Raw genomic sequence first — 26,324 nt, 5'->3', positions numbered from 1 at the left:
TTATACACACACACACACACATGCACACACACACGTTGTGTATTTTCTGTGAGCTCTCCTCACACTAACTGCTGGGACACCGTTAGACCCTAATGATGGAACTGGCTCAAGTGCCAGACTGTGGAGCTGCAGATAAACCGTGTGTGTGTGTGTGTGTGTCTTTCGTCCTTACCTTGGCTTTCTGCATGACTGTTCTTTTAGATGTTGAGTAGACAGGAGGTTTCATACGGGCCGCAGAGACACAGCTGACTGGTATAGACTCAGAGTAGTAGGGCCTGCTATACACCTGAGACACACACACACACATTCAAATCATTAGCATCAGTGATCACTCTTGAGTGGCACAGCGGTCTAAGGCACTGCATCTCAGTCCTAGAGGCGTCACTAAAGGCACCCTGGTTCAAATCCAGGTTGTATCACAACCAGCCGTGATTGGGAGTCCATCGTGACGTGCACAATTGGCCCAGTGTCGTCTGGGTTTGGTCTGTGTAAGCTGTTATTGTATGTAATCATTTGTTCTTAACTGACATGCTTAGTTAAATAAAGGTACAAAAATAAATACATTTGCTGGTGGGTCTATGTGTGTGTCTGCACATACATGTGCAGATATATATATGTGTGTGTGGTACCTTGCTGGAGGGTTTGCTCTCCCCAGGTGCCCCCAGAGCCCCTCCTGCTAGGCTCTTCTTCAGGTTGTCTTTAACCTGGGTGAGGCGGAGCTCCAGGTCCACCCTCTCACTCTCCTTCCCCCGGCACGTCTCCTCTAGCTGGGACACACGCTCACTCAGGGAGCCCTTCTGCTCCTCTGATCCAGGAACAAACAGAAAAAAAGAGGAAAATGATTAGGGAGCCCCTGTATAGTTCTGCCAGTAGGCAGTGCTAGGGTGTTGCTGGTGATCTGTTTTGTATTTTGTGGGTGCATTAAGTGCTGTAGCCTACTGAGAATGTATTAAAGAGTTCTGTGCAAATCTGTTTGGTGTGTTGTATTTATCAGGGATCCCATTAGCTGTTGCCAAGGCAGCAGCTACTCTTCCTGGGGTCTAAACACATTAAGGCACTAACATTACATAGAAAACAAAAGATAAAACAGTACATCATATAACATTATTACGCCACTACACATCTACAATACAAAATGTTTGATACCACCATACTACAATATTACAATATTACAGTGTAGAGTGCGTGTGCTAGCGTGTGCGTGTGTCTGTTCCTGTGTGTGTGTGTGTGTGTGTCTTTACAGTCCCCGCTGTTCCATAATGTGTATTCTGATTATACTGCTTGCATCAGTTACCTGATGTGGAATAGAGTTCCTTGTAGACATGACTCTATGTAGTACTGTACGTCTCCCATAGTCTGTTCTGTACTTGGGGATTGTGTAGAGACCTCTGGTGGCTTGTCTTGTGGGGTATGTATAGGTGCACTCAATGTGTCAACACTTCTAACAAAAACAAGTAGTGTTGAAGTCAATCTCTCATCTACTTTGATCTATGAGAGATTTACATGCATATTTTAATGTTAGCTCTCCATGTACAGTTGAAGTTGGAAGTTTACATACACTTAGGTTGGAGTCATTAAAACTCGTTTTTCAACCACTTCAACCACACTGCAACACCTTGTTAAGTGAAGTGGTTGATTTCACTCGCCGTAGTAGCTGACGTGTATAGTGATGAGTCATCCGCATACATAGACACACTGGTTTTACTCAAAGCTAGTGGCTTGTCATTAGTAAAAATGGAAAAAAGCAAGTGGCCTAGACAGCTGCCCTGGGGAATTCCTGATTCTACCTGGGATATATTGGAGATGCTTCCATTAAAGAACACCCTCTGTGTTCTGTTAGACAGGTGATTCTTTATCCACAATATAGCAGGGGGTGTAAAGCCATAACACATATGATTTTCCTGCAGCAGACTATGATCGATAATGTCAAAAGCTGCACTGAAGTCTGAAAAAACAGCTCCCACAATCTTTTTATCTTCAAGTTCTCTCAGCCAATCATCAGTCATTTGTACAAGTGCTGTGCTTGTTGAATGTCATTTCCTATAAGCGTCTCCACAGGAAAATAGCATTGTATCTGCTCAAACATATTTTTTTACAAAGGTTTACTAAGGGTTGAAAACAGGCTGATTGCTCGGCTATTTGAGCCAGTAAGGGGGCTTTACTATTCTTGGGTAACTGTAACGGTGGTCCTCCTCCTCTTCAACCGAAAAGGAGGAGTAGTGATGGAACCAAGGCGCAGCGGGTTGTGAACACATAATTTATTAAAGAAAACACGAAAACACGAACGTGACTAAAACTAACAAAACAACAAACGGTGTAGACAGACCTGGACGACGAACTCACATAAACACGAAGAACGCACGAACAGGGAAAATAACCTACACATAAATGACGATGAACAAAGAAACCGAACAGTCCCGTATGGTGCGACAAACACTGACACAGGAGACAACCACCCACAACGAACACTGTGAAACAACCTACCTAAATATGACTCTTAATTAGAGGAACGCCAAACACCTGCCTCTAATTAAGAGCCATACCAGGCAACCCATAAACCAACATAGAAACAGAAAACATAGAATGTGTAACGGCAGTCCTCCTCCTCTTCATCTGAAGAAGAGGAGTATTGAGGGAACCAAGGCGCAGTGTAGTGAAATGACATATTTTATTAACAAAAACACGAACTTGACTAAACTAACAAAAACAACAAACGGTGTAGACAGACCTAGACGACGAACTTACATAAAACAAGAAGAACGCACGAATAGGAAACATAGGCTACACAAACCGAACAAACCGTAAACAGTCACGTATGGTGCAAACATATACACAGACACGGAAGACAATCACCCACAACGAACACTGTGAAAACGCCTACCTAAATATGACTCTTAATTAGAGGAACGCCAAAAACCTGCCTCTAATTAAGAGCCATACCAGGCAACCCAATAAACCAACACAGAAACAGAAAACATAGAATGCCCACCCAAACTCACGTCCTGACCAACTAACACATATAACAAACTAACAGAAATAGGTCAGGAACGTGACATAACCCCCCCCATAAGGTGCGAACTCTGGGCGCACCAGCACAGTCTAGGGGAGGGTCTGGGTGGGCATCTGACCACGGTGGTTGCTCAGGCTCCGGGCGAGGTCCCCACCCCACCATAGTCAATCCCAGCCTCCATCTCCCCCTAAAAATGTCCACCCATATCTTACCCCCACAAAATCCTCTTGGTAACATCCATGACAGGGACAGCACCGGGACAGAGGGATAGATCAAGACAGAGGGATAGCACAAGACAGAGGGATAGATCAGAATATAGAGGTAGATCAGGATAGAGAGGGAGATCAGGATAGAGTGGCAACTCCGGACTGAAAGGCAGCTCCGGACAGAGAGACAGCTCTGGACTGAGGGGCAGTTCTGGGTATATAGCCGTTTCTGGCTGAAGGGCAGCTCATGGCTGACTGACGGATCTGGACGCTCATGGCAGTCTGACGGCTCTCGACGCTCATGGCTGGCTGACGGCTCTCGACGCTCATGGCAGGCTGACGGCTCTCGACGCTCATGGCTCACTGACGGCTCTCGACGCTCATGGCTGGCTGACGGCTCTCGACGCTCATGGCAGGCTGACGGCTCTGGACGCTCATGGCTCTCTGGCGGCTCTGGCTGCTCATGGCTCGCTGGCGGCTCTGGCAGATCCTGTCTGGCTGGCGGCTCTGGCAGATCCTGTCTGGTTGGCGGCTCTGGCAGATCCTGTCTGGCGGGCGGCTCTAGCGGCTCCTGTCTGGCGGGCGGCTCTAGCGGCTCCTGTCTGGCGGACGGCTCTGTAGGCTCATGGCGGCTTTGCAGGCTCATGGCAGACGGGCGGCTTTGCAGGCTCATTGCAGACGGATGGCTCAGACGGCGCTGGGGAGACGGATGGCTCAGATGGCGCTGGGGAGACGGATGGCTCAGATGGCGCTGGGGAGACGGATGGCTCAGATGGCGCTGCAGAGACGGATGGCTCAGATGGCGCTGCAGAGACGGATGGCTCAGATGGCGCTGGGGAGACGGATGGCTCTGGCCGGATAAGGCGCACTGTAGACCTGGTGCGTGGTGCCGGAACTGGAGGCACCGGGCTAAGGACACGCACCTTCATACTAGTGCGGGGAGCAGTGACAGGGCACACTGGACTCTCAAAGCCTACTCTATACCTGGTGCGTGATACCGGCACTGGTGGCACCGGGCTGAGGGCAAGCACATCAGGATTAGTAGGGGGAGAAGAAACAGTGTGTACAGGGCTCTGGAAACGCACAGGAGGCTTAGTGCGTGGTGCCGGAACTGGAGGCACCGAACTGGATACACGCACTACAGGGAGAGTGCATGGAGAAGGAACAGGGCTCTGGAAACGCACTGGTAGCCTAGTGCGTAGTGTAGGCACTGTAGGTACTAGGCTGGGGCGGGGAGGTGGCGCCGGAAATACCGGACCGTGCAGGCGTACTGGCTCTCTTGAGCATTGAGCCTGCCCAACCTTACCTGGTTGAATGCTCCCGGTCGCCCGACCAGTGCGGGGAGGTGGAATAACCCGCACCGGCCTATGTAGGCGAACCGGGGAAACCATGCGTAAGGCAGGTGCCATGTATGCCGGCCCGAGGAGACGCACTGGAGACCAGACGCGTTGAGCCGGCCTCATGACACCTGGCTCAATGCCCAATCTAGCCCTACCAGTGCGGGTTATTGCACTCGTACAGGAGACACCGTGCGCTCTACTGCGTAACACGGCGCCTGCCCGTACTCCCGCTCTCCACGGTAAGCCTGGGAAGTGGGCGCAGGTCTCCTACCTGCCCTTGGCCCACTACCTCCTAGCCCCCCCCAAGAAATTTTTGGGTGTTACTCACGGGCTTTTTGGGCTTCCGTGCAAGACGCGTCCCCTCATAACTCCGGTTCCCTTCTCCGGTTGCCTCTGCTCTCCTCAGTGCCTCCAGCTGTTCCCATGGGAGGCGATCCCTACCAGCCAGGATCTCCTCCCATGTGTAGCAACCTTTCCCGTCCAATACATCGTCCCAAGTCCATTCCTCCTTCTTTTTCTGTCCCTTACTCCGTTTACTCCGCTGCTTGGTTCTGGAGATTTGGTGGGTGATTCTGTAACGGCAGTCCTCCTCCTCTTCATCTGAAGAAGAGGAGTATTGAGGGAACCAAGGCGCAGCGTAGTGAAATGACATATTTTATTAACGAAAACACGAACTTGACTAAACTAACAAAAACAACAAACGGTGTAGACAGACCTAGACGACGAACTTACATAAAACAAGAAGAACGCACGAATAGGAAACATAGGCTACACAAACCGAACAAACCGTAAACAGTCCCGTATGGTGCAAACATATACACAGACACGGAAGACAATCACCCACAACGAACACTGTGAAAACGCCTACCTAAATATGACTCTTAATTAGAGGAACGCCAAACACCTGCCTCTAATTAAGAGCCATACCAGGCAACCCAATAAACCAACACAGAAACAGAAAACATAGAATGCCCACCCAAACTCACGTCCTGACCAACTAACACATATAACAAACTAACAGAAATAGGTCAGGAACGTGACAGAATGCCCACCCAAACTCACGTCCTGACCAACTAACACATACAACAAACTAACAGAAATAGGTCAGGAACGTGACAGTAACGGAATGACTTTTGCTTCCCTCCAGGCGTGAGGGCACACACTTTCTAGTAGGCTTAGATTGAAGATATGGCAAATAAGAGGGGCTTTATCATCCACTAATATCCTCAGTAATTGTCCATCCAAGTTGTCAGACCCCAGTGACTTGTCATTGTTGATAGACAATAATCATTTTTTTACCTCTTCCACACTACAATGCTTGTCTTTCCTAATTTGATTAGTTATACTTGGATGTGTAGTGTCAGCGTTTGTTGCTGGCTTGTCATGTATAAATTTGCTAATCTTGCCAATGAAAAAATCATGAAAGTAATTGGCAATATCAGTGGGTTTTGTGATAAATCAGCCATCTGATTCAATGAATGACGGAGCTGAGTTTGTCTTTTTGCCCAAAATGTAATTTAAGATGCTCCAAGGCTTTTTATTATCATTCTTTATATCATTTATCTTTGTTTCATAATATAGTTTATTCTTATTTTTATTCAGTTTAGTCACATGATTTCTCAATTTGCAATATGTTTACCAATCAGTTGTGCAGCCAAACTTATTTGCCATTGCTTTTGCCTCATGTCACGCCCTGATCTGTTTCACCTGTCCTTGTTATTGCCTCTACCCCCCTCCAGGTGTCGCTTATTATCCCCGGTGTATTTATCCCTGTGTTTCCTGTCTCTCTGTGCCAGTTGGTCTTGTTTTGCCAAGTCAACCAACGTTTTTTCTAGCTCCTATGTTTCCCAGTCTCGGTTTATTCCTACCCCTCCTGGTTTTGACCCTTGCCTGTCCTGACGCCGAACCCGCCTGCCTGACCACTCTGCCTGTTTTGACCACAAGCCTGCCTATCCCCTTGTACTGTTTGGACTCAGACCTGATGACTGAACCCCTGCCTGTCCTGACCTCGACCTGCCTTTTGCCTGCCCCTTTTATTATAATAAATATCGGAGCTCAACCATCTGCCTCCTGATCTGCATTTGGGTCTCGCCTTGTGCCCTTTTACCTCATCCCTCTCAACCATACCATTTTTCAATTCCTCATCAATGTAGAGGGATTTAACAGTTTTTAAAGAAATTTTCTTAATGGCTGCATGCTTATTAGTAACTGAAATAAGCAATTTCATTAATGTGTCAAGTGCAACATCTGGTTGCTCCTCATTATACAGCACAGACCAGCAACTATTGAGTGGGCAGCTTGATGAAAGCCAGTCAATATTTAAATCCCCCAGAAAGTATACCTCTCTGTTGATATCATGTACATTAACAAGTAGCTCATACATATTATCCAGATACTGACTGTTGGCACTTGGTGGTCTATAGCAGCTTCCCACAAGAATGGACCTGTAGCTATATTACTTCAACAGTAGATCCTACATTAGATCCTCTCTAAGCTTTACAGGAATGTGGTTCTGAATATAAACAGCAACACCTCCACCATTGGCATTTCTGTATTATAACCATGTATTGCTACCACTGTATCATCAAAGGTATTATCTAAGTGAGTTTCAGAGATAGTCAGAATATGAATATCATCTTTTACTAGAAATGTATTTATTTCATGAACCTAGTTTCTTAGGCTACATATGTTAACGTGGGCTATTTTTTAGCACTTTTCTGAGATGCTTGATTGTTTTCATTGCTTAATTAACTGGGAAGCTTAGCAGAAGTAGATATGCTAATGTTATTTATGTTTGAGCTGATAGTGCAGGATGAGCTGCACACAGTGGAAACAGTATAACTCTGGTTCATAGGTACATGATTACTGCATACAATAGCTGTAGGATCAACAGAGGCATTCAGCGCAGTTAGAGAGACATACATTAGGTATCTTACATTGTGTCTGCCAATGCCCCTGGGATAATGTACATTTGCTGAAGCATTATGACAACTCAGCGACACAATGGTAGGAATTGTTTGAGCTGGGCTTGGGTCATTGATAAGCCATTGTCTCAATGCAGCCTTATAATACTGTGAAAGGATCCAGGAACCCAAATTGTTCGGGTGGATCCCATCCTCCTTATAAAACGTGTTTTGTTTCCAAAGGGTTTGTGTGTATTTGTGTGTGTATGTGTGTGTGTTCTCTCCCTCTTACCTGTAGCAGTCTTAAATCTCTCCTTCACCTCTCTCCTCTCTTGTCTCAGTGTCAGCAGAGTGGTCCGTATCCCTTCCCTCTCTCTCTCCAGGTGTTCTTTCTCTCTCAGGAAGAGTTTAGCGTCCTCCTCTGCTCGTGTTTTTCCATAGAGGCCATACTGATTGGCGTCTGGGGGGGGGGGGGGGGGGGGGGGTCATAGAGGGTGAGATGTGAAAGGTCAGAGGTCAGACCTGGAGAGGTTATGGGAAGAAGACGTAACCTCATTCCTCTCTCTCTCTCTCTCTCTCTCTCTCTCTCTCTCTCTCTCTCTCTCTCTCTCTCTCTCTCTCTCTCCCTCCCTCTTCGTGAGTAACTATTTCTTTACCTCTCACATATAAAGAGTAGGAGAGAGACCACTGTGACTGACCCCAAACGGAAGGAAAGCTTTGACTATGTACAGACTCAGTGATCATAGCCTTGCTATTGAGAAAGGCCGCCGTAGGCAGACCTGACTCTCAAGAGAAGACAAGCTATGTGCACACTGCCCACACAATGAGGTGGAAACTGAGCTGCACTTCCCAACCTCCTGACAAATGTATGACCATATTAGAACACATATTTCCCTCAGATTACACAGACCCACAAAGAATTAAAATACAAACACAATTTTGATAAACTCCCATATCTACTGGGCGAAATACTACAGTGTGCCATCACAACAGCAAGATTTGTGACCTGCTGCCACAAGAAAAGGTCAACTAGTGGACAAGAAACACCATTGTAAATACAACCCATATTAATGTTTATTTATTTTCCCTTTTGTACTTTAACCATTTGTACATCGTTACATCACTGTATATATACATAATATGACATTTGAAATGTCTTTATTCTTTTGGAGCTACTGTGAGTGTAATGTTTACTGTTCATTTTTATTGTTTATTTCACTTTCGTATATTATCTACTTCACTTGCTTTGGCAATGTTAACATATAGCTTACATCCGGTTTGGAGCGAGCGGTCGCATTTGCATTCGCTCTGCAGGTAGTATAAATTTTCATTTCATTTTCATTACATTTCATTATAGTACAACGGTTTAATTTGTCTAACCTTAGCAATTTCTTCTTAGCTAGCTACTTAGCCGTCTGTGTATAAAAGATAATTGCGTAATTATCGTATTCCGTCGTCTATCGTAGTCCACACTGCTATCTGCCCAGCAGCTAGCAAACGTCCACCGTCTACCGAATAGTAGTATAAACTTTTCATTACATTTCATTATTGTACAACGGTCTGATTTTCATTTTCACTACAGTACAACGGTTTGATTTGTTTGATCTTAGCTAGCTACATAGCCGTCTTTGCATCAAACATAATTGTGTAGTTATTGAGGTTCGCCAGCCAGCTATTTTCGCCCTAACGTAACGCAACGTAGCCAAACACTGCTAGCTAGCCAGCTTGCCACCGAATAGCAGCATTGTAGAAACGAGTGCATTACAACGGAACGACTTGATCAGTGTAGTGTTGGCTGACTACACAGTTGTCTTTGCTATCTTTGACTTGTATTTGTTCGATCTTAGCTAGCTACTTAGCTGGCTACATAGCCGTCTTTGTATCGGTGATAATTGTGTAGTTATCAAGGTTCGCTGAGGTTCGCTAGCCAGGTATTCTCGCCCTAACGTAACGTAGTCAACCCTGCTAGCTAGCCAGCTAGCCACCGATTAGCAGCACTGTAGAAACGATTACATTACAACGGAACGACTTGACTTGTGTAGTGTTAGCTAGCTACATAGTTTTCTTTGCTATCTTCTTATCTAAGATAATTGTGTAGCTTTGAGTAATTATCGGTTAGCTAGCCAGCTATTTTTCGCCTGCCGCGCTGCCGTCCTCCTACCTAGCCAACACTGCTAGCTAGCCAACTTCTACCGAATAGCAGCACTGTAGAAACTTACATTACAACGGAACGACTTGATTAGCGTAGTGTTAGCTAGTTGTCTTTCCTGTCCTTGTATCCATGATAATTGTGTAGTTTAGAGAAATTTAGTGAAATTGTCGAGGTTACCTAGCCAGCTTCACTTTCAACAACGTAGCCACTGCTAGCCAGGCTACTTCACCAGCCAGCAGTACTATATCATTTTAGTCAATAAGATCTTGTATTTTATTCTTATTTTTTTGCAACGTAAGCTTAACTTTCTGAACATTCGAGACGTGTAGCCCACTTGTCATTCTAATCTCCTTTGCATTAGCGTAGCCTCTTCTGTAGCCTGTCAACCATGTGTCTGTCTATCCCTGTTCTCTCCTCTCTGCACAGACCATACAAACGCTTCACACCGCGTGGCCGCGCCCACCCTAACCTGGTGGTCCCAGCCCGCACGACCCACGTGGAGTTCCAGGTCTCCGGTAGCCTCTGGAACTGCCGATCTGCGGCCAACAAGGCAGAGCTCATCTCAGCCTATGCGTCCCTCCAGTCCCTCGACTTCCTGGCACTGACGGAAACATGGCTCACCACAGATAACACTGCTACTCCTACTGCTCTCTCTTCGTCTGCCCACGTGTTCTCGCACACCCCGAGACCTTCTGGTCAGCGGGGTGGTGGCACCGGGATCCTCATCTCTCCCAAGTGGTCATTCTCTCTTTCTCCCCTTACCCATCTGTCTATCGCCTCCTTTGAATTCCATGCTGTCACAGTTACCAGCCCTTTCAAGCTTAACATCCTTATCATTTATCGCCCTCCAGGTTCCCTTGGAGAGTTCATCAATGAGCTTGATGCCTTGATAAGCTCCTTTCCTGAGGACGGCTCACCTCTCACAGTTCTGGGTGACTTTAACCTCCCCATGTCTACCTTTGACTCATTCCTCTCTGCCTCCTTCTTTCCACTCCTCTCCTCTTTTGACCTCACCCTCTCACCTTCCCCCCCTACTCACAAGGCTGGCAATACGCTTGACCTCATCTTTACTAGATGCTGTTCTTCCACTAACCTCATTGCAACTCCCCTCCAAGTCTCCGACCACTACCTTGTATCCTTCTCCCTCTCGCTCTCATCCAACACTTCCCACACTGCCCCTACTCGGATGGTATCGCGCCGTCCCAACCTCCGCTCTCTCTCCCCCGCTACTCTCTCCTCTTCCATCCTATCATCTCTTCCCTCTGCCCAAACCTTCTCCAACCTATCTCCTGATTCTGCCTCCTCAACCCTCCTCTCCTCCCTTTCTGCATCCTTTGACTCTCTATGTCCCCTATCCTCCAGGCCGGCTCGGTCCTCCCCTCCCGCTCCGTGGCTCGACGACTCATTGCGAGCTCACAGAACAGGGCTCCGGGCAGCCGAGCGGAAATGGAGGAAAACTCGCCTCCCTGCGGACCTGGCATCCTTTCACTCCCTCCTCTCTACATTTTCCTCTTCTGTCTCTGCTGCTAAAGCCACTTTCTACCACTCTAAATTCCAAGCATCTGCCTCTAACCCTAGGAAGCTCTTTGCCACCTTCTCCTCCCTCCTGAATCCTCCTCCCCCTCCCCCCCCCCTCCTCCCTCTCTGCAGACGACTTCGTCAACCATTTTGAAAAGAAGGTCGACGACATCCGATCCTCGTTCGCTAAGTCAAACGACACCGCTGGTTCTGCTCACACTGCCCAACCCTGTGCTTTGACCTCTTTCTCCCCTCTCTCTCCAGATGAAATCTCGCGTCTTGTGACGGCCGGCCGCCCAACAACCTGCCCGCTTGACCCTATCCCCTCCTCTCTTCTCCAGACCATTTCCGGAGACCTTCTACCTTACCTCACCTCGCTCATCAACTCATCCTTGACCGCTGGCTACGTCCCTTCCGTCTTCAAGAGAGCGAGAGTTGCACCCCTTCTGAAAAAACCTACACTCGATCCCTCCGATGTCAACAACTACAGACCAGTATCCCTTCTTTCTTTTCTCTCCAAAACTCTTGAACGTGCCGTCCTTGGCCAGCTCTCCTGCTATCTCTCTCAGAATGACCTTCTTGATCCAAATCAGTCAGGTTTCAAGACTAGTCACTCAACTGAGACTGCTCTTCTCTGTATCACGGAGGCGCTCCGCACTGCTAAAGCTAACTCTCTCTCCTCTGCTCTCATCCTTCTAGACCTATCGGCTGCCTTCGATACTGTGAACCATCAGATCCTCCTCTCCACCCTCTCCGAGTTGGGCATCTCCGGCGCGGCCCACGCTTGGATTGCGTCCTACCTGACAGGTCGCTCCTACCAGGTGGCGTGGCGAGAATCTGTCTCCTCACCACGCGCTCTCACCACTGGTGTCCCCCAGGGCTCTGTTCTAGGCCCTCTCCTATTCTCGCTATACACCAAGTCACTTGGCTCTGTCATAACCTCACATGGTCTCTCCTATCATTGCTATGCAGACGACACACAATTAATCTTCTCCTTTCCCCCTTCTGATGACCAGGTGGCGAATCGCATCTCTGCATGTCTGGCAGACATATCAGTGTGGATGACGGATCACCACCTCAAGCTGAACCTCGGCAAGACGGAGCTGCTCTTCCTCCCGGGGAAGGACTGTCCGTTCCATGATCTCGCCATCACGGTTGACAACTCCATTGTGTCCTCCTCCCAGAGCGCTAAGAACCTTGGCGTGATCCTGGACAACACCCTGTCGTTCTCCACCAACATCAAGGCGGTGGCCCGTTCCTGTAGGTTCATGCTCTACAACATCCGCAGAGTACGACCCTGCCTCACACAGGAAGCGGCGCAGGTCCTAATCCAGGCACTCGTCATCTCCCGTCTGGATTACTGCAACTCGCTGCTGGCTGGGCTCCCTGCCTGTGCCATTAAACCCCTACAACTCATCCAGAACGCCGCAGCCCGTCTGGTGTTCAACCTTCCCAAGTTCTCTCACGTCACCCCGCTCCTCCGCTCTCTCCACTGGCTTCCAGTTGAAGCTCGCATCCGCTACAAGACCATGGTGCTTGCCTACGGAGCTGTGAGGGGAACGGCACCTCAGTACCTTCAGGCTCTGATCAGGCCCTACACCCAAACAAGGGCACTGCGTTCATCCACCTCTGGCCTGCTCGCCTCCCTACCACTGAGGAAGTACAGTTCCCGCTCAGCCCAGTCAAAACTGTTCGCTGCTCTGGCCCCCCAATGGTGGAACAAACTCCCTCACGACGCCAGGACAGCGGAGTCAATCACCACCTTCCGGAGACACCTGAAACCCCACCTCTTCAAGGAATACCTAGGATAAAGCAATCCTTCTGCCCCCCCCCCCCCCCCCCTTTAAAAGATCTGATGCACTATTGTAAAGTGGCTGTTCCACCGGATGCCATAAGGTGAATGCACCAATTTGTAAGTCGCTCTGGATAAGAGCGTCTGCTAAATGACTTAAATGTAAATGTAAATGTAATATGTTTCCCATGCCAATAAAGCCCCTTGAATTGAATTGAGAGACAGACAGGCAGAGAGAGAGAGAGGCAGAGAGAGGCAGAGAGAGAGCAAGGCAGAGAGAGAGAGAGATAGAGAGGCAGATAGAGAGAGAGTGCGAGCGAGAGACAGAGGTCAGCAGCGAAGCTAATGAGCTTGTCTCAGAAATCTCAGGTTCCATTCTCTCATCTCCTCTCCTCTCATCTCATCTGTTCTCCTCTCCTCTCCAGATAGACAGACAGCAGGAGGCTTTGAAGTAAAAGACAGGGAAGGAAAGAAGGTTTCCCACTGGGCTTCATTTCAACAAAGAAATTCAATGTGAAGACATTGAATGATTGTGGAAAACTGATTGGATTTGCAAAAAGTCCTCAACGTAAGGGAATTTAATCTATTTTTCTAGTAATATTAAATCCAATAACTGGGTGACATTTTTTGTTGATTTCACGTTGAATTCAAGTCAGTTAAATACCATGTAAATCACAACTAGAAGTTGAAATGATGTCTGGGCCCAGTGGCATATGTGTGTGCGCATACATAAACATGTGTGTGTCTTACTGGAGCCTGTGCGTTTCAGGGCCAGACCAGGTTTGGTCCTACCGGAGTCACTGCTGGTGAAACTGAACCTCTGCTTCGGGCCCCCATCCTCGCCAGGCTGTAGAAAAGAGGGATGGGGAGGAGAACCAGATGAAGAAGAGGAGAGGATGAAGGGAAGAGAAAGGAGGACCATGGTTAGAGGCATCACAACAAAGAGAATCAGTAAAAGGAAACAAATGCCTTGGCTTTCGCTCAGCGGGATAGCACAGACTGGTGGCATGCAGGAGACAGGAGTTCAAGCCTGGTCTGTCATATAAAACAAGGCTGTGCTGTGTAGCAGAGAGGACAGCGAGGTTCAGCAGGGGGTCAACAGGCAATAAAACGCTCAAGACCCTTTAATACAAGCTCTCTCTCAAATGCAGACAACCACACTTTCTCTATCTCTCTCTCTGTTTCTCGCTCTCTGTCCCTGACTCACCCCCATCTCTTTCCCCCATATTTATCAATTCAATTCAATGTAAGGGCTTTATTGGCATGGGAAACATATGTTAACATTGCCAAATCAAGTGAAGTAGATAATAAACAAAAGTGAAATAAACAATAAAAATGAACAGTAAACATTATACTCACAGAAGTTCCAAAAGAATAAAGACATTTCAAATGTCATATTATGTATATATACAGTGATGTAACGATGTGGAAATGGTTAAAGTACAAAAGGGAAAATAAATAAACATTAATATGGGTTGTATTTACAATGGTGTTTGTTCTTCACTGGTTGCCCTTTTCTTGTGGCAACAGGTCACACATCTTGCTGTTGTGATGGCACACTGGTATTTCACGCAATAGATATGGGATTTTATCGAAATTATGTTTGTTTTCGAATTCTTTGTGGGTCTGTTTAATCTGAGGGAAATATGTGTCTCTAATATGGTCATACATTTGTCAGGAGGTTGGGAAGTGTGGCTCAGTTTGTGGGCAGTGTGCACGTAGCCTGTCTTCTCTTGAGAGCCAGGTCTGCCAACAGCAGCCTTTCTCAATAGCAAGGCTATTCTCACTGAGTATGTACAGTCAAACTTGCTTTAAGTTTGGGTCAGTCACAGTTGTTAGTTATTCTGCCACGGTGTACTCTCTGTTTAGGGCCAAATCGCATTCTAGTTTGCTCTGTGATCTGGTAAATTCTTTCCAATGTGTCAAGTAAGTATCTTTTTGTTTTCTCATGATTTGGTTGGGTCTAATTGTGTTGCTGTCCTGGGGCTTTGTGGGGTATGTTTGTGTTTGTGAACAGAGCCCCAGGACCAGCTTGCTTAGGGGACTCTTCTCCAGGTTAATCTCTCAGTAGGTGATGGCTTTGTTATGGAAGGTTTGGGAATCACTTCCTTTTAGGTGGTTGTAGAATTTAACAGCTCTTTTCTGGATTTTGATAATTAGCGGGTATCGGCCTAATTCTGCTCTGCATGCATTATTTGGTGTTTTACGTTGTACACAGAGGATATTTTTTGCAGAATTCTGCATGCAGAGTCTCAATTTGGTCTTTGTCCCATTTTGTGAATTCTTGGTTGGTGAACGGACCCCAGACCTCACAACCATAAAGGGAAATGGGTTCTATAACTGATTCAAGTATTTTTTGCCAGATCGTAATTGGTATGTTGAATTTTATGTTCCTTTTGATGGCAAAGAAGGCCCTTCTTGCCTCGTCTCTCAGATCGTTCACAGCTTTGTGGAAGTTACCTGTGGCGCTGATGTTAAGGCTGAGGTATGTATGTTTGTTTGTGTGCTCTAGGGCAACGGTGTCTAGAGGGAATTTGTATTTGTGGTCCTGGCGACTGGAACTTTTTTGGAACACCATTATCTTTGTCTTACTGAGATTTACTGTCAGGGCCCAGTTCTAACAGAATCTCTGCAGAAGATCTAGGTGTTGCTCTAGGCCCTCCTTGGTTGGTGACAGAAGCACCAGATCATCAGCAAACAGTAGACATTTGACTTCAGATTCTAGTAGGGTGAGGCCGGGTGATGCAGACTGTTCTAGTGCCCTCGCCAATTCGTTGATATATATGTTGAAGAGGGTGGGGCTTAAGCTGCATCCCTGTCTCACCCCCCATCCCTGTGGAAAGAAATGTGTGGGTTTTTTTTGTCACATTTTTTGGGGGTCCACACTTGTTGTTTGTGTGCATGGATTTTATAATGTTGTATGTTTTTTCCCCGAACACCACTTTCCAGCTATTTGTATAGCAGACCCTCATGCCAGATTGAGTCAAAAGCATTTTTTAAATGAACTTTAGCATGAGAAGACTTTGCCTTTGTTTTGGTTTATTTATTTGTCAATTAGGGTGTGCAAGGTGAATACGTGGTCTGTCGTATGGTAATTTGGTAAAATGCCAATTTGACATTTGCTCAGTACATTGTTTTCACTGAGGAAATGAACTAGTCTGCTGTTAATGACAATGCAGAGGATTTTCCCAAGGTTGCTGTTGACACATATCCCCCGGTAGTTATTGAGGTCAAATTTGTCCTTGGTTCCAAATATTGGGGAAGATGTCAGAGCTAAGGATGATGTTAAAGAGTTTATATATAGCCAATTGGAATTTGTGGTCTGTATATTTATAATTTCATTGAGGATACCATTAACACCACAGGCCTTTTTGGGTTGGAGGGTTTGTATTTTGTCCTGTAGTTCATTCAAGGCAATTGGAGAATCCAGTGGGTTCTGGTAGTCTTTAATCGTTGATTCTAAGATTTGTATTTGATCATGTATTTCTTTCCATCTGATAGGGGTGTCAGTGGGTTGACTGTGAATGCTCTGAGAGACTCTGGGTTGAGGTCAGTGGTAAAGTAGTCTACAGTACTACTGACAAGCGATGACCTATAGGTGTACCTACCATAGGAGTCCCCTCGAAGCCTACCATTGACTATGTACACACCCAGCGTGCGACAGAGCTGCATGAGTTGTGACCCGTTTTGTTGGTTATGTTGTCGTAGTTGTGTCTAGGGGGGCATATGGGGGAAGGAAAGCTGTCACCTCAGGTAGGTGTTTGTCCCCCTGTGTGCTGAGGGTGTCAGGTTCTTGTCCGGTTCTGGCATTTAGGTCACCACAGACTAGTACATGTCCCTGGGCCTGGAAATGATTGATTTCCCCCTCCAGGATGGAGAAGGTGTCTTTATTAAAGTATGGGGATTCTGGTGGGGGGATATAGGTACCACACAGGGGGACATCTTTCTCTGTTGAGATCATTTCCTTTTGAATTTCTAGCCAGATGTAAAATGTTCCTGTTTTGATTAATATAATAGAGTGAGTTAGGTCTGCTCTATACTATATTAGCATACTCCCTGAGTCTCTTCCCTGTTTCACACCTGGTAGTTTGGTGGATGGGAATACCAGCTCTCTGTAACCTAGAGGGCAAGCAGTGGGTCCATCTCCTCTATACCATGTTTCTTGTAGGATGACAATGTCTGTATCTCTCTCTCTCTCTCTCTCTCTCTCTCTCTCTCTCTCTCTCTCTCTCTCTCTCTCTCTCTCTCCTGGCTCTCTCGCTCTCTTTCTCTCTCTCTCTCTCTACAAAGGTCATCTTTTGAAAGGCATGTAACAGAGTGTGATGTGTTTGGGTGAATGATCAGAGGTTTCATATTCGGACCAGACAGTGACTGTCCCAACAGCTGCACCCCCCCACCAAGACCAATCAGCCTGTTACCAACCCTACTGTCTGAGAATAATCCTTGTACAGTCCATCCATGTGTGTGTGTTCCCACCTGCTCTCCCTCATAGGGAACCTCGTCGTATGTCCTGGAGTCAGTAGAAGTGCTACTAGAAGATGTGGCCCACCTGAGAGAGAGAGATAGGGATAGAGGGAGAGAGAGGGATAGAGAGATAGAGAGGGAGGGAGAGAGAGAAAAGTGTGAGATTGTAAAATGTGATGATTAGAGACTCAAACATTTGACAAACACGTCATCTCTCCATTCCTTTCTCTCTCTCTCTCTCTCTCTCTCTCTCTCTCTCTCTCTCTCTCTCTCTCTCTCTCTCTCTCTCTCTCTCGCTCTCTCTCTCTCTCGCTCTCTCTCTCTCTCTCTCTCTCCCCTTCTCTCTGACTCACAGGAAAGAGTGTCGCGCGGCATCTCTGATTTTAGCGATGGTTTCCACATCAACATAGTCGTAGTGTAGTGACTCTGGATCCGTGGCTGTACCTGTCTCTGCCAGCAGAACACCCAGCCATCGCCCCAAATCCTCAGAACTACACGCCTACAGGAGGAAGGAGGTGGAGGAAGATCAAGAGAGAGAGAGAGAGAGAGAGAGAGAGAGAGAGAGAGAGAGAGAGAGAGAGAGAGAGAGAGAGAGAGAGAGAGAGAGAAAGAGATCAGATTAGACAGACTCATTATACAAACAATCTGACATTATCAGCACATGCAGAATACATTTTCCAGTATTTCAGTGTTCCAATCTGCTAAACATCTTGAAGTACTGTGTTGTAATGTACGGTGTCATGAATTGTATTCCATATTGCATGTAGAGTATTTTACCTCCAATGCAGCCACCTCTGTGCCTCCCTTCAGTATCCTGAGGGCGAAGGGGTGTTTGGAGCCCAGTCCTGGGAACACCTCACACCCATGGAGGGGTAGAGGGGCCAGGGAGGGCCGGGGGTCTCCTCTGTCAGGGTGGAAGTGGAGAGAACCCCCATACACACAACACCACTGGTCCCGCCATACCTGGCTCACCAACACAGACAGGTATCCTAGGGAGGAGAGGAGAGGAATGGGGGAGGGGAGAGGAGGACTGTAAGGTATGGTTGGAATATCATTGCTGTTATCAATAGGTTATTGTGAAATGAAATGATTTTAGCTCAATTGTTTTTGTGAGTAAGTATGTGGAAATGTTTCAAGGTGAGAGAGAGACAGATGGGATGAAATAGAGAGAAAATATAGAATAGTTCAGGGTAGGAGTGAGAGGTGAGACGGAGGAGGAGTGAGAGGTGAGATGGAGGAGGGGTGAGAGGTGAGATGGAGGAGGAGTGAGAGGTGAGACGGAGGAGGGGTGAGAGGTGAGATGGAGGAGGAGTGTGGGGGGGGTGTCCCACCTCGTCGAGGGTCTGTGTCTGGGGAGGGGGGGCGTCCGTCGCCAGGTGGGAGGTTCTTCCTCTTGGAGAAACTGATGATACGTGTTATCTTACGACCTGCTGCTAGAGCCCCCCGCTTCACCTTACCTACACACACACACACACACACACACACACACACACACACACACACACACACACACACACACACACACACACACACACACACACACACACACACACACACACACACACACACACACACATAGACACACACACAAACACATGCACACACACACACACACACACCCACATACACACACACACACAAACACATGCATTCCATTTAGCATTCAAAGCGACTTACAACAATGAGTGCATACATTTTCTTCCATCAGTGGCCCCAGCGAGAATCAAACCCACCACACTAGAACAGTCACTCACCATTCTCTCTGTTGTCCCTGTTGTTCTCTCCTGTAGCCACTCCAACACTGTCTGACATGGTCTTAGTAGTCTCACCAGACAGCCGCTGAGAGGAAAGAGGAAGGACAGAATAACAGTATATTCAGTTCAATCAGGAAACACCAAACTCACAACAGTTGAGCCAATTCCACCATGCTCCTCCCTTTCCCTTACCTCTCTCTCTACCTGTATGTATGGCAGAGGGAGGGAGGGAGAGAGAGAGAGAGCAATGTCCTGCACAGAGAGAGTGACACGCTTTATCCAGGGGTTGAAGGACATGTCAACTCTGTCAGTATTGTTTACAACCACCACGGCTACGTCCCAAATGACACCCTACCCCTATTCTGTTGTTCTGCTATTATTCTGTTGTTCTGCTATTATTCTGTTGTTCTGTTATTATTCTGTTGTTCTGTTATTATTATGTTGTTCTGTTATTATTCTGTTGTTCTGTTATTATTCTGTTGTTCTGTTATTATTCTGTTGTTCTGTTATTATTCTGTTATTATTCTGTTGTTCTGTTATTATTATGTTGTTCTGATATTATTCTGTTGTTCTGTTATTATTCTGTTGTTCTGATATTATTCTGTTGTTCTGCTATTATTCTGTTGTTCTGTTATTATTCTGTTGTTCTGTTATTATTCTGTTGTTCTGTTATTATTATGTTGTTCTGTTATTATTCTGTTGTTCTGTTATTATTATGTTGTTCTGTTATTATTCTGTTGTTCTGTTATTATTCTGTTGTTCTGTTATTATTCTGTTGTTCTGTTATTATTCTGTTATTATTCTGTTATTATTCTGTTGTTCTGTTATTATTCTGTTGTTCTTGTCACGTTCATCGTAATGAATGGACCAAGGCGCAGCGGGCGTAAAGTTCCACATCTTTTAATTAATAGAAACTCACCAAACAAAATAACAAAAGCACAAACGAAACGTGAAGCTACTGGTTTGCACACAGGCAACTAGCTGTAGACAAGATCCCACAAAACACAAAGGGGAAATGGCTGCCTAAATATGATCCCCAATCAGAGACAACGATAAACAGTTGTCTCTGATTGGGAAGCATACCAGGCCAACATAAACCATTAATCACCTAGATGACCCACCCTAGTCACTATCACGCCCCAACCAACATAGAGAATAAACAGCTCTCTATGGTCAGGGCGTGACAGTACCCCCCCTCCCCCCCCCCCCCCCAAAGGTGCGGACTCCGACCGCAAAACCTGACTCAATAGTGGAGGGTCCGGGTTGGCATCTACAATGAATGACACAGGACGTCGGGGGCGGCTCCGGTGCGGGGCGAAGTACCCACTCCGCTCGCAGATACTTCATCCTCCATGGCAGCTCTGATGCGGGGATTGTCGCCGGATGCTCCGGACCGTGGGTCATCGCTGGAGGCACCGGACCGTGGATCATCGCCGGAGGAACCGGACCGTAGATCGTCGCAGGAGGCTCTGGACTGAGAACCCCCGCTGAAGGCTCTGGATTGCCGACCGTCGCTGGAGGCTCTGGACCGCCGCCCGTCGCTGGAGACTCCGGACCGCAGACCGTCGCTGGAGGCCTGATGCGTGGGACCGGTACAGGTGGCACCGGGGTGATGACACGCACCTTAGGGCGAGTGCGGGGAAGAGGCACAGGACGTACTGAACTGTGGAGGCGCACTGGAGGCCTGATGCGTGGGACCGGTACAGGTGGCACCGGGCTGATGACACACACCTCAGGGCGAGTGCGGGGAAGAGGCACAGGACGTACTGGACTGTGGAGGTGCACTGGCGACGCACTGTTGTTCTCTACGCACTGTTGTTCTGTTAGTATTCTGTTGTTCTGTTAAAAGCTTCTTATTGCTGAGATCCTGCTAACGGAATTGATATGACAACAGCCAGTGAAAGTGCAGGGCGCCAAATTCAAACAACAGAAATCTCATAATTAAAATTCCTCAAACATACAAGTATTTTATACCATTTTAAAGGTAGTCTTGTTGTTAATCCCACCACAGTGTCCAATTTCAAAAAGGCTTTACAGCGAAAGCACCACAAACGATTATGTTAGGTCACCGCCAAGTCACAGAAAAACACATCCATTTTTCCAGCTACAGACAGGAGTCACAAAAAGCAGAAATAGAGATAAAATTAGTCACTAACCTTTGATGATCTTCATCAGATCACAATCATAGGACTTCATGTTACACAATACATGTATGTTTTGTTAGGTAAAGTTCATATTTATATAGAAAAATCTCAGTATACTTTGGCGCGTTATGTTCAGTAGTTCCAAAAACATCCGGTGATTTTGCAGAGAGCCACATCAATTTACAGGAATACTCATAATAAACGTTGATCAAAGATACAAGTGTAATACATGGAGTTTTAGATCCACTTCTCCTTAATGCAACCGCTGTGTCAGATTTCAAAAAAGCTTTACGGAAAAAGCAAACCATGCAATAATCTGAGTACGGCGCTCAGAACCCAAACCAGCCAAAAAGATATCCGCCATATTGAGCAGTCAACGGGAAGTCAGAAATAACATGATAAATATTCACTTACCTTTGATGATCTTCATCAGAATGCACTCACAGGGATCCCAGTTCCACAATAAATGTTTGTTTTGTTCGATAATGTCCATCATTTATGTCCAAATAGCTACTTTTGTTAGCGCGTTTTGTAAACAGATCCAAAGTCATGAAGTGCGTTCACTAGGAGCAGACGAAATGTCAAAAAGTTACGTTACAGTCCGTAGAAACATGTCAAACGATGTATAGAATCAATCTTTAGGATGTTTTTAACATAAATCTTCAATAATGTTCCAACCGGAGAATTACTTTGTCTTCAGAAAAGCAAATGGAACAGAGCTCGCTCTCACGTGAACGAGCGTCACGAGCTCAAAGCATTCTGCCAGATCTCTGACTCATTCCCATCTCATTCGAGCATCAAACAAGGTTCTATAGACTGTTGACATCTAGTGGAAGCCTTAGGAAATGCAACATGACCCATATCCCACTGTATCTTCAATAAGGAATGAGTTGAAAAACGACCATTCTATTGGGTTTCTACACACAAACACACACTGACTCTAGTGTAACACACAATGACTCTAGTGTAACACACACGGACTCTAGTGTAACACACAATGACTCTAGTGTAACACACACTGACTCTAGTGTAACACACACTGACTCTAGTGTAACACACACTGACTCTAGTGTAACACACACTGACTTTAGTGTAACACACACTGACCTTGTCCAGCTCAGTCTTTCTGGGCATCATGGGAGAAGTGGACTCTTCTGGTTCTTTTCCCTGACTCACTTTACGGACCACCTGAGAACACAAACACACACACACACACACACACACACACACACACACACACACACACACACACACACACACACACACACACACACACACACACACACACACACACACACACACACACACACACACATGGATGTGGAAAGGGAAAGGAAAAGTGTGTGTGTGACAGGTGTGTGTATTATATGTGTATGTGTGTGTGTGTGTGTGTGTGGGTGTGTTTGTGTGTGTGTGTGTGTGTGTGTGTGTGTGTGTGTGTGTGTGTGTGTGTGTGTGTGTGTGTGTGTGTGTGTGTGTGTGTGTGTGTGACAGGTGTGTGTATTATATGTGTGTGTGTGTGTGTGTGTGTGTGTGTGTGTGTGTGTGTGTGTGTGTGTGTGTGTGTGTGTGTGTGTGTGTGTGTGTGTGTGTTTGTGTCTTGTGTGTGTGTTGTCCTCACCCTGAGCCACCTGTGTGCCTGCTCCCTGCTCTGCACAGCCAGGACCAGAGCCTCTCCACTGGGGGGAGAGAACCTCAGCTCATGTCTCTTCCTGCGTCCCTCTTTAGGGGCGTAGACCACAGTGCACATGGGCAGGGGCAGGTCAACATACGGGGACACGTCCTTAGAGCTCTTATAGCACTGGAGGAGAGAACGCAGGGGTTAAGGATTGTGTGTGTGTGTGTGTGTGTGTGTGTGTGTGTGTGTGTGTGTGTGTGTGTGTGTGTGTGTGTGTGTGTGTGTGTGTGTGTGTGTGTGTGTGTGTGTGTGTGTGTCTACATGTGTGTATACCTGTAGCCTGTTGTCCCGTATGACAGTCAGTTGCTTGGCCCACTGTCCGAAGCGTTTCTTTCGCAGCAGGAAGGCACATATCATACAGTCTCTGACAGGGAGCATGGAGCTCTCATCACTAGGCCAGTGGTGAGTCAGCCTGGACCCTGGCCCTGCTCCCCTTTCCTCTTCATCTTCCTCATATGACTCATAGGAACTACTCAGAGCATCAGAGTCATTGTCTGGGGAGAGGGAAAGACCAATAAACTACAGTTAGACTGAGACCAATCAGAAGAAACTCCAGTTAAACTGAGACCAATCGGAAGAAACTACAGTTAGACTGAGACCAATCAGAAGAAACTACAGTTAGACTGAGACCAATCAGAAGAAACCACAGTTAGACTGAGACCAATCAGAAGAAACTACAGTTAAACTGAGACCAATCAGAAGAAGCTACAGTTAGACTGAGACCAATCAGAAGAAGCTACAGTTAGACTGAGACCAATCAGAAGAAACTACAGTTAGACTGAGACCAATCAGAAGAAACTACAGTTAGACTGAGACCAATCAGAAGATACTACAGTTGTCTGTGTTAAGGAATACAAATTCTTAAAAATGTCTTTAGGAGTGAAATGTTAACACACTTCTCTCTTGATTGTAGAAAAGATACACACACACACACACACACACACACACACACACACACACACACACACACACACACACACACACACACACACACACACACACACACACACACACACACACACACACACACACACACACACACACACACACACACATTTGCACATGTTAATTACAAATAACAAAATGTCAACGTCATCACCCTGGAAAGGGCCAGAAGCTGTGTATCTGGTCTCGTTGTGGTACTGTAGGATATGTTTTCTACTACATTTGACTCACAGGAGTTTTTGCGTTGTCGTCCGTTGATGCAGGTAGAAGGAGAGTTGTTGTCTGCATCCTCATAGTAACCATCCTTTATGGAGTCAGGAGGGCTGGAGCTCCCGCGGGTGGTGATGTACTCTGGCTGCTTGCCAGGGCTGAGAGGAACTGCCTCTTCATAGTAAGCCTCAGGAGGGGGGGTGGTGGGCAGGGGCGGAGGGGTCTCTGATGAGCGGGGGGGAAAGGAGTCTGGACTGCTCTATAGGATAGGTAAACACAGGTAGTGCACTTATATTACATATTACATACCAATACACATGTAACCACACATGAAAAACAACAGTTTGTTTGCAATGTTTCTAGATGAATCACACACACACACACACGCATGAACGTACACACACACACACCACACACACACACGCATGAACGTACACACACAACACACACACACACTGTGCAAAGCTAGGTCACTTGGAAATAGAATGGGACGAGACTGGAAACACTCCACCACACCTTAGAATGATGCATGAGCTCTGAAAGCACTATGGGGGACCATCTAACACTATGGGGGATCATCTAACACTATGGGGGATCATCTAACACTATGGGGGACCATCTAACACTATGGGGGACCATCTAACACTATGGGGGACATTTAACACTATGGGGGACCATCTAACACTATGGGGGACTATCTAACACTATGGGGGATCATCTACCACTATGGGGGACCATCTAACACTATGGGGGACATTTAACACTATGGAGGACCATCTAACACTATGGGGGACCATCTAACACTATGGGGGATCATCTAAAACTATGGGGGATCATCTAACACTATGGGGGATCATCTAACACTATGGAGGATCATCTAACACTATGGAGGACATTTAACACTATGGGGGACCATCTAACACTATGGGGGATCATCTAACACTATGGGGGATCATCTAACACTATGGGGGATAATCTAACACTATGGGGGACCATCTAACACTATGGGGGATCATCTAACACTATGGAGGATCATCTAACACTATGGGGGGACCATCTAACACTATGGGGGACATTTAACACTATGGGGGACCATCTAACACTATGGGGGACCATCTAACACTATGGGGGATCATCTAACACTATGGGGGATCATCTAACACTATGGGGGACATTTAACACTATGGGGGACCATCTAACACTATGGGGGATCATCTAACACTATGGGGGACATTTAACACTATGGGGGACCATCTAACACTATGGGGGACCATCTAACACTATGGGGGACATTTAACACTATGGGGGACCATCTAACACTATGGGGGATCATCTAACACTATGGGGGACATTTAACACTATGGGGGACCATCTAACACTATGGGGGACCATCTAACACTATGGGGGACATTTAACACTATGGGGGACAATCTAACACTATGGGGGACCATCTAACACTATGGGGGTCCATCTAACACTATGGAGGATCATCTAACACTATGGAGGACATTTAACACTATGGGGGACCATCTAACACTATGGGGGATCGTCTAACACTATGGGGGATCATCTAACACTATGGGGGATCATCTAACACTATGGGGGATCATCTAACACTATGGGGTATCATCTAACACTATGGGGAACATTTAACACTATGGGGGACCATCTAAAACTATGGGGGATCATCTAACACTATGGGGGATCATCTAACACTATGGAGGATCATCTAACACTATGGAGGACATTTAACACTATGGGGGACCATCTAACACTATGGGGGATCATCTAACACTATGGGGGATCATCTAACACTATGGGGGACATTTAACACTATGGGGGGTCATCTAAAACTATGGGGGATCATCTAACACTATGGGGGACATTTAACACTATGGGGGATCATCTAACACTATGGGGGATCATCTAACACTATGGGGGGACCATCTAACACTATGGGGGACATTTAACACTATGGGGGATCATCTAACACTATGGAGGATCATCTAACACTATGGGGGATCATCTAACACTATGGGGGATCATCTAACACTATGGGGGGACATTTACCACCATGGAGGATCATCTAACACTATGGGGGGACCATCTAACACTATGGGGGGACCATCTAACACTATGGAGGATCATATAACACTACGGGGGATCATCTAACACTATGGGGGGACCATCTAACACTATGGGGGACTA

The 26,324-nt window shown here is 46.6% G+C and overlaps 1 protein-coding gene across 2 annotated transcripts in view; it reads right to left on the bottom strand.

Annotated features, from left to right (window-relative positions):
• Nucleotides 1–26,324, bottom strand: part of LOC129827394 (actin filament-associated protein 1-like 1) — a 119,039-nt gene that overhangs the window by 688 nt on the left and 92,027 nt on the right. For both annotated transcript variants that reach the window (XM_055888188.1, XM_055888187.1), the window contains exons 5-17: nt 24,138–24,375; nt 23,235–23,455; nt 22,905–23,084; nt 22,391–22,471; nt 19,140–19,224; nt 18,717–18,842; nt 18,163–18,374; nt 17,739–17,884; nt 17,398–17,470; nt 13,672–13,768; nt 7,752–7,919; nt 630–805; nt 173–286 (exon numbers count right to left, since the gene is read on the bottom strand). In XM_055888188.1, the coding sequence (XP_055744163.1) occupies nt 173–286; nt 630–805; nt 7,752–7,919; nt 13,672–13,768; nt 17,398–17,470; nt 17,739–17,884; nt 18,163–18,374; nt 18,717–18,842; nt 19,140–19,224; nt 22,391–22,471; nt 22,905–23,084; nt 23,235–23,455; nt 24,138–24,375 (1,917 nt within the window). The remainder of the gene's footprint in view (nt 1–172; nt 287–629; nt 806–7,751; nt 7,920–13,671; nt 13,769–17,397; nt 17,471–17,738; nt 17,885–18,162; nt 18,375–18,716; nt 18,843–19,139; nt 19,225–22,390; nt 22,472–22,904; nt 23,085–23,234; nt 23,456–24,137; nt 24,376–26,324) is intronic.

This window comes from Salvelinus fontinalis, chromosome 29, assembly GCF_029448725.1.
Source record: "Salvelinus fontinalis isolate EN_2023a chromosome 29, ASM2944872v1, whole genome shotgun sequence".
NCBI lineage: Eukaryota > Metazoa > Chordata > Actinopteri > Salmoniformes > Salmonidae > Salvelinus > Salvelinus fontinalis.
This window is presented reverse-complemented; position numbering and strand designations above follow the sequence as displayed.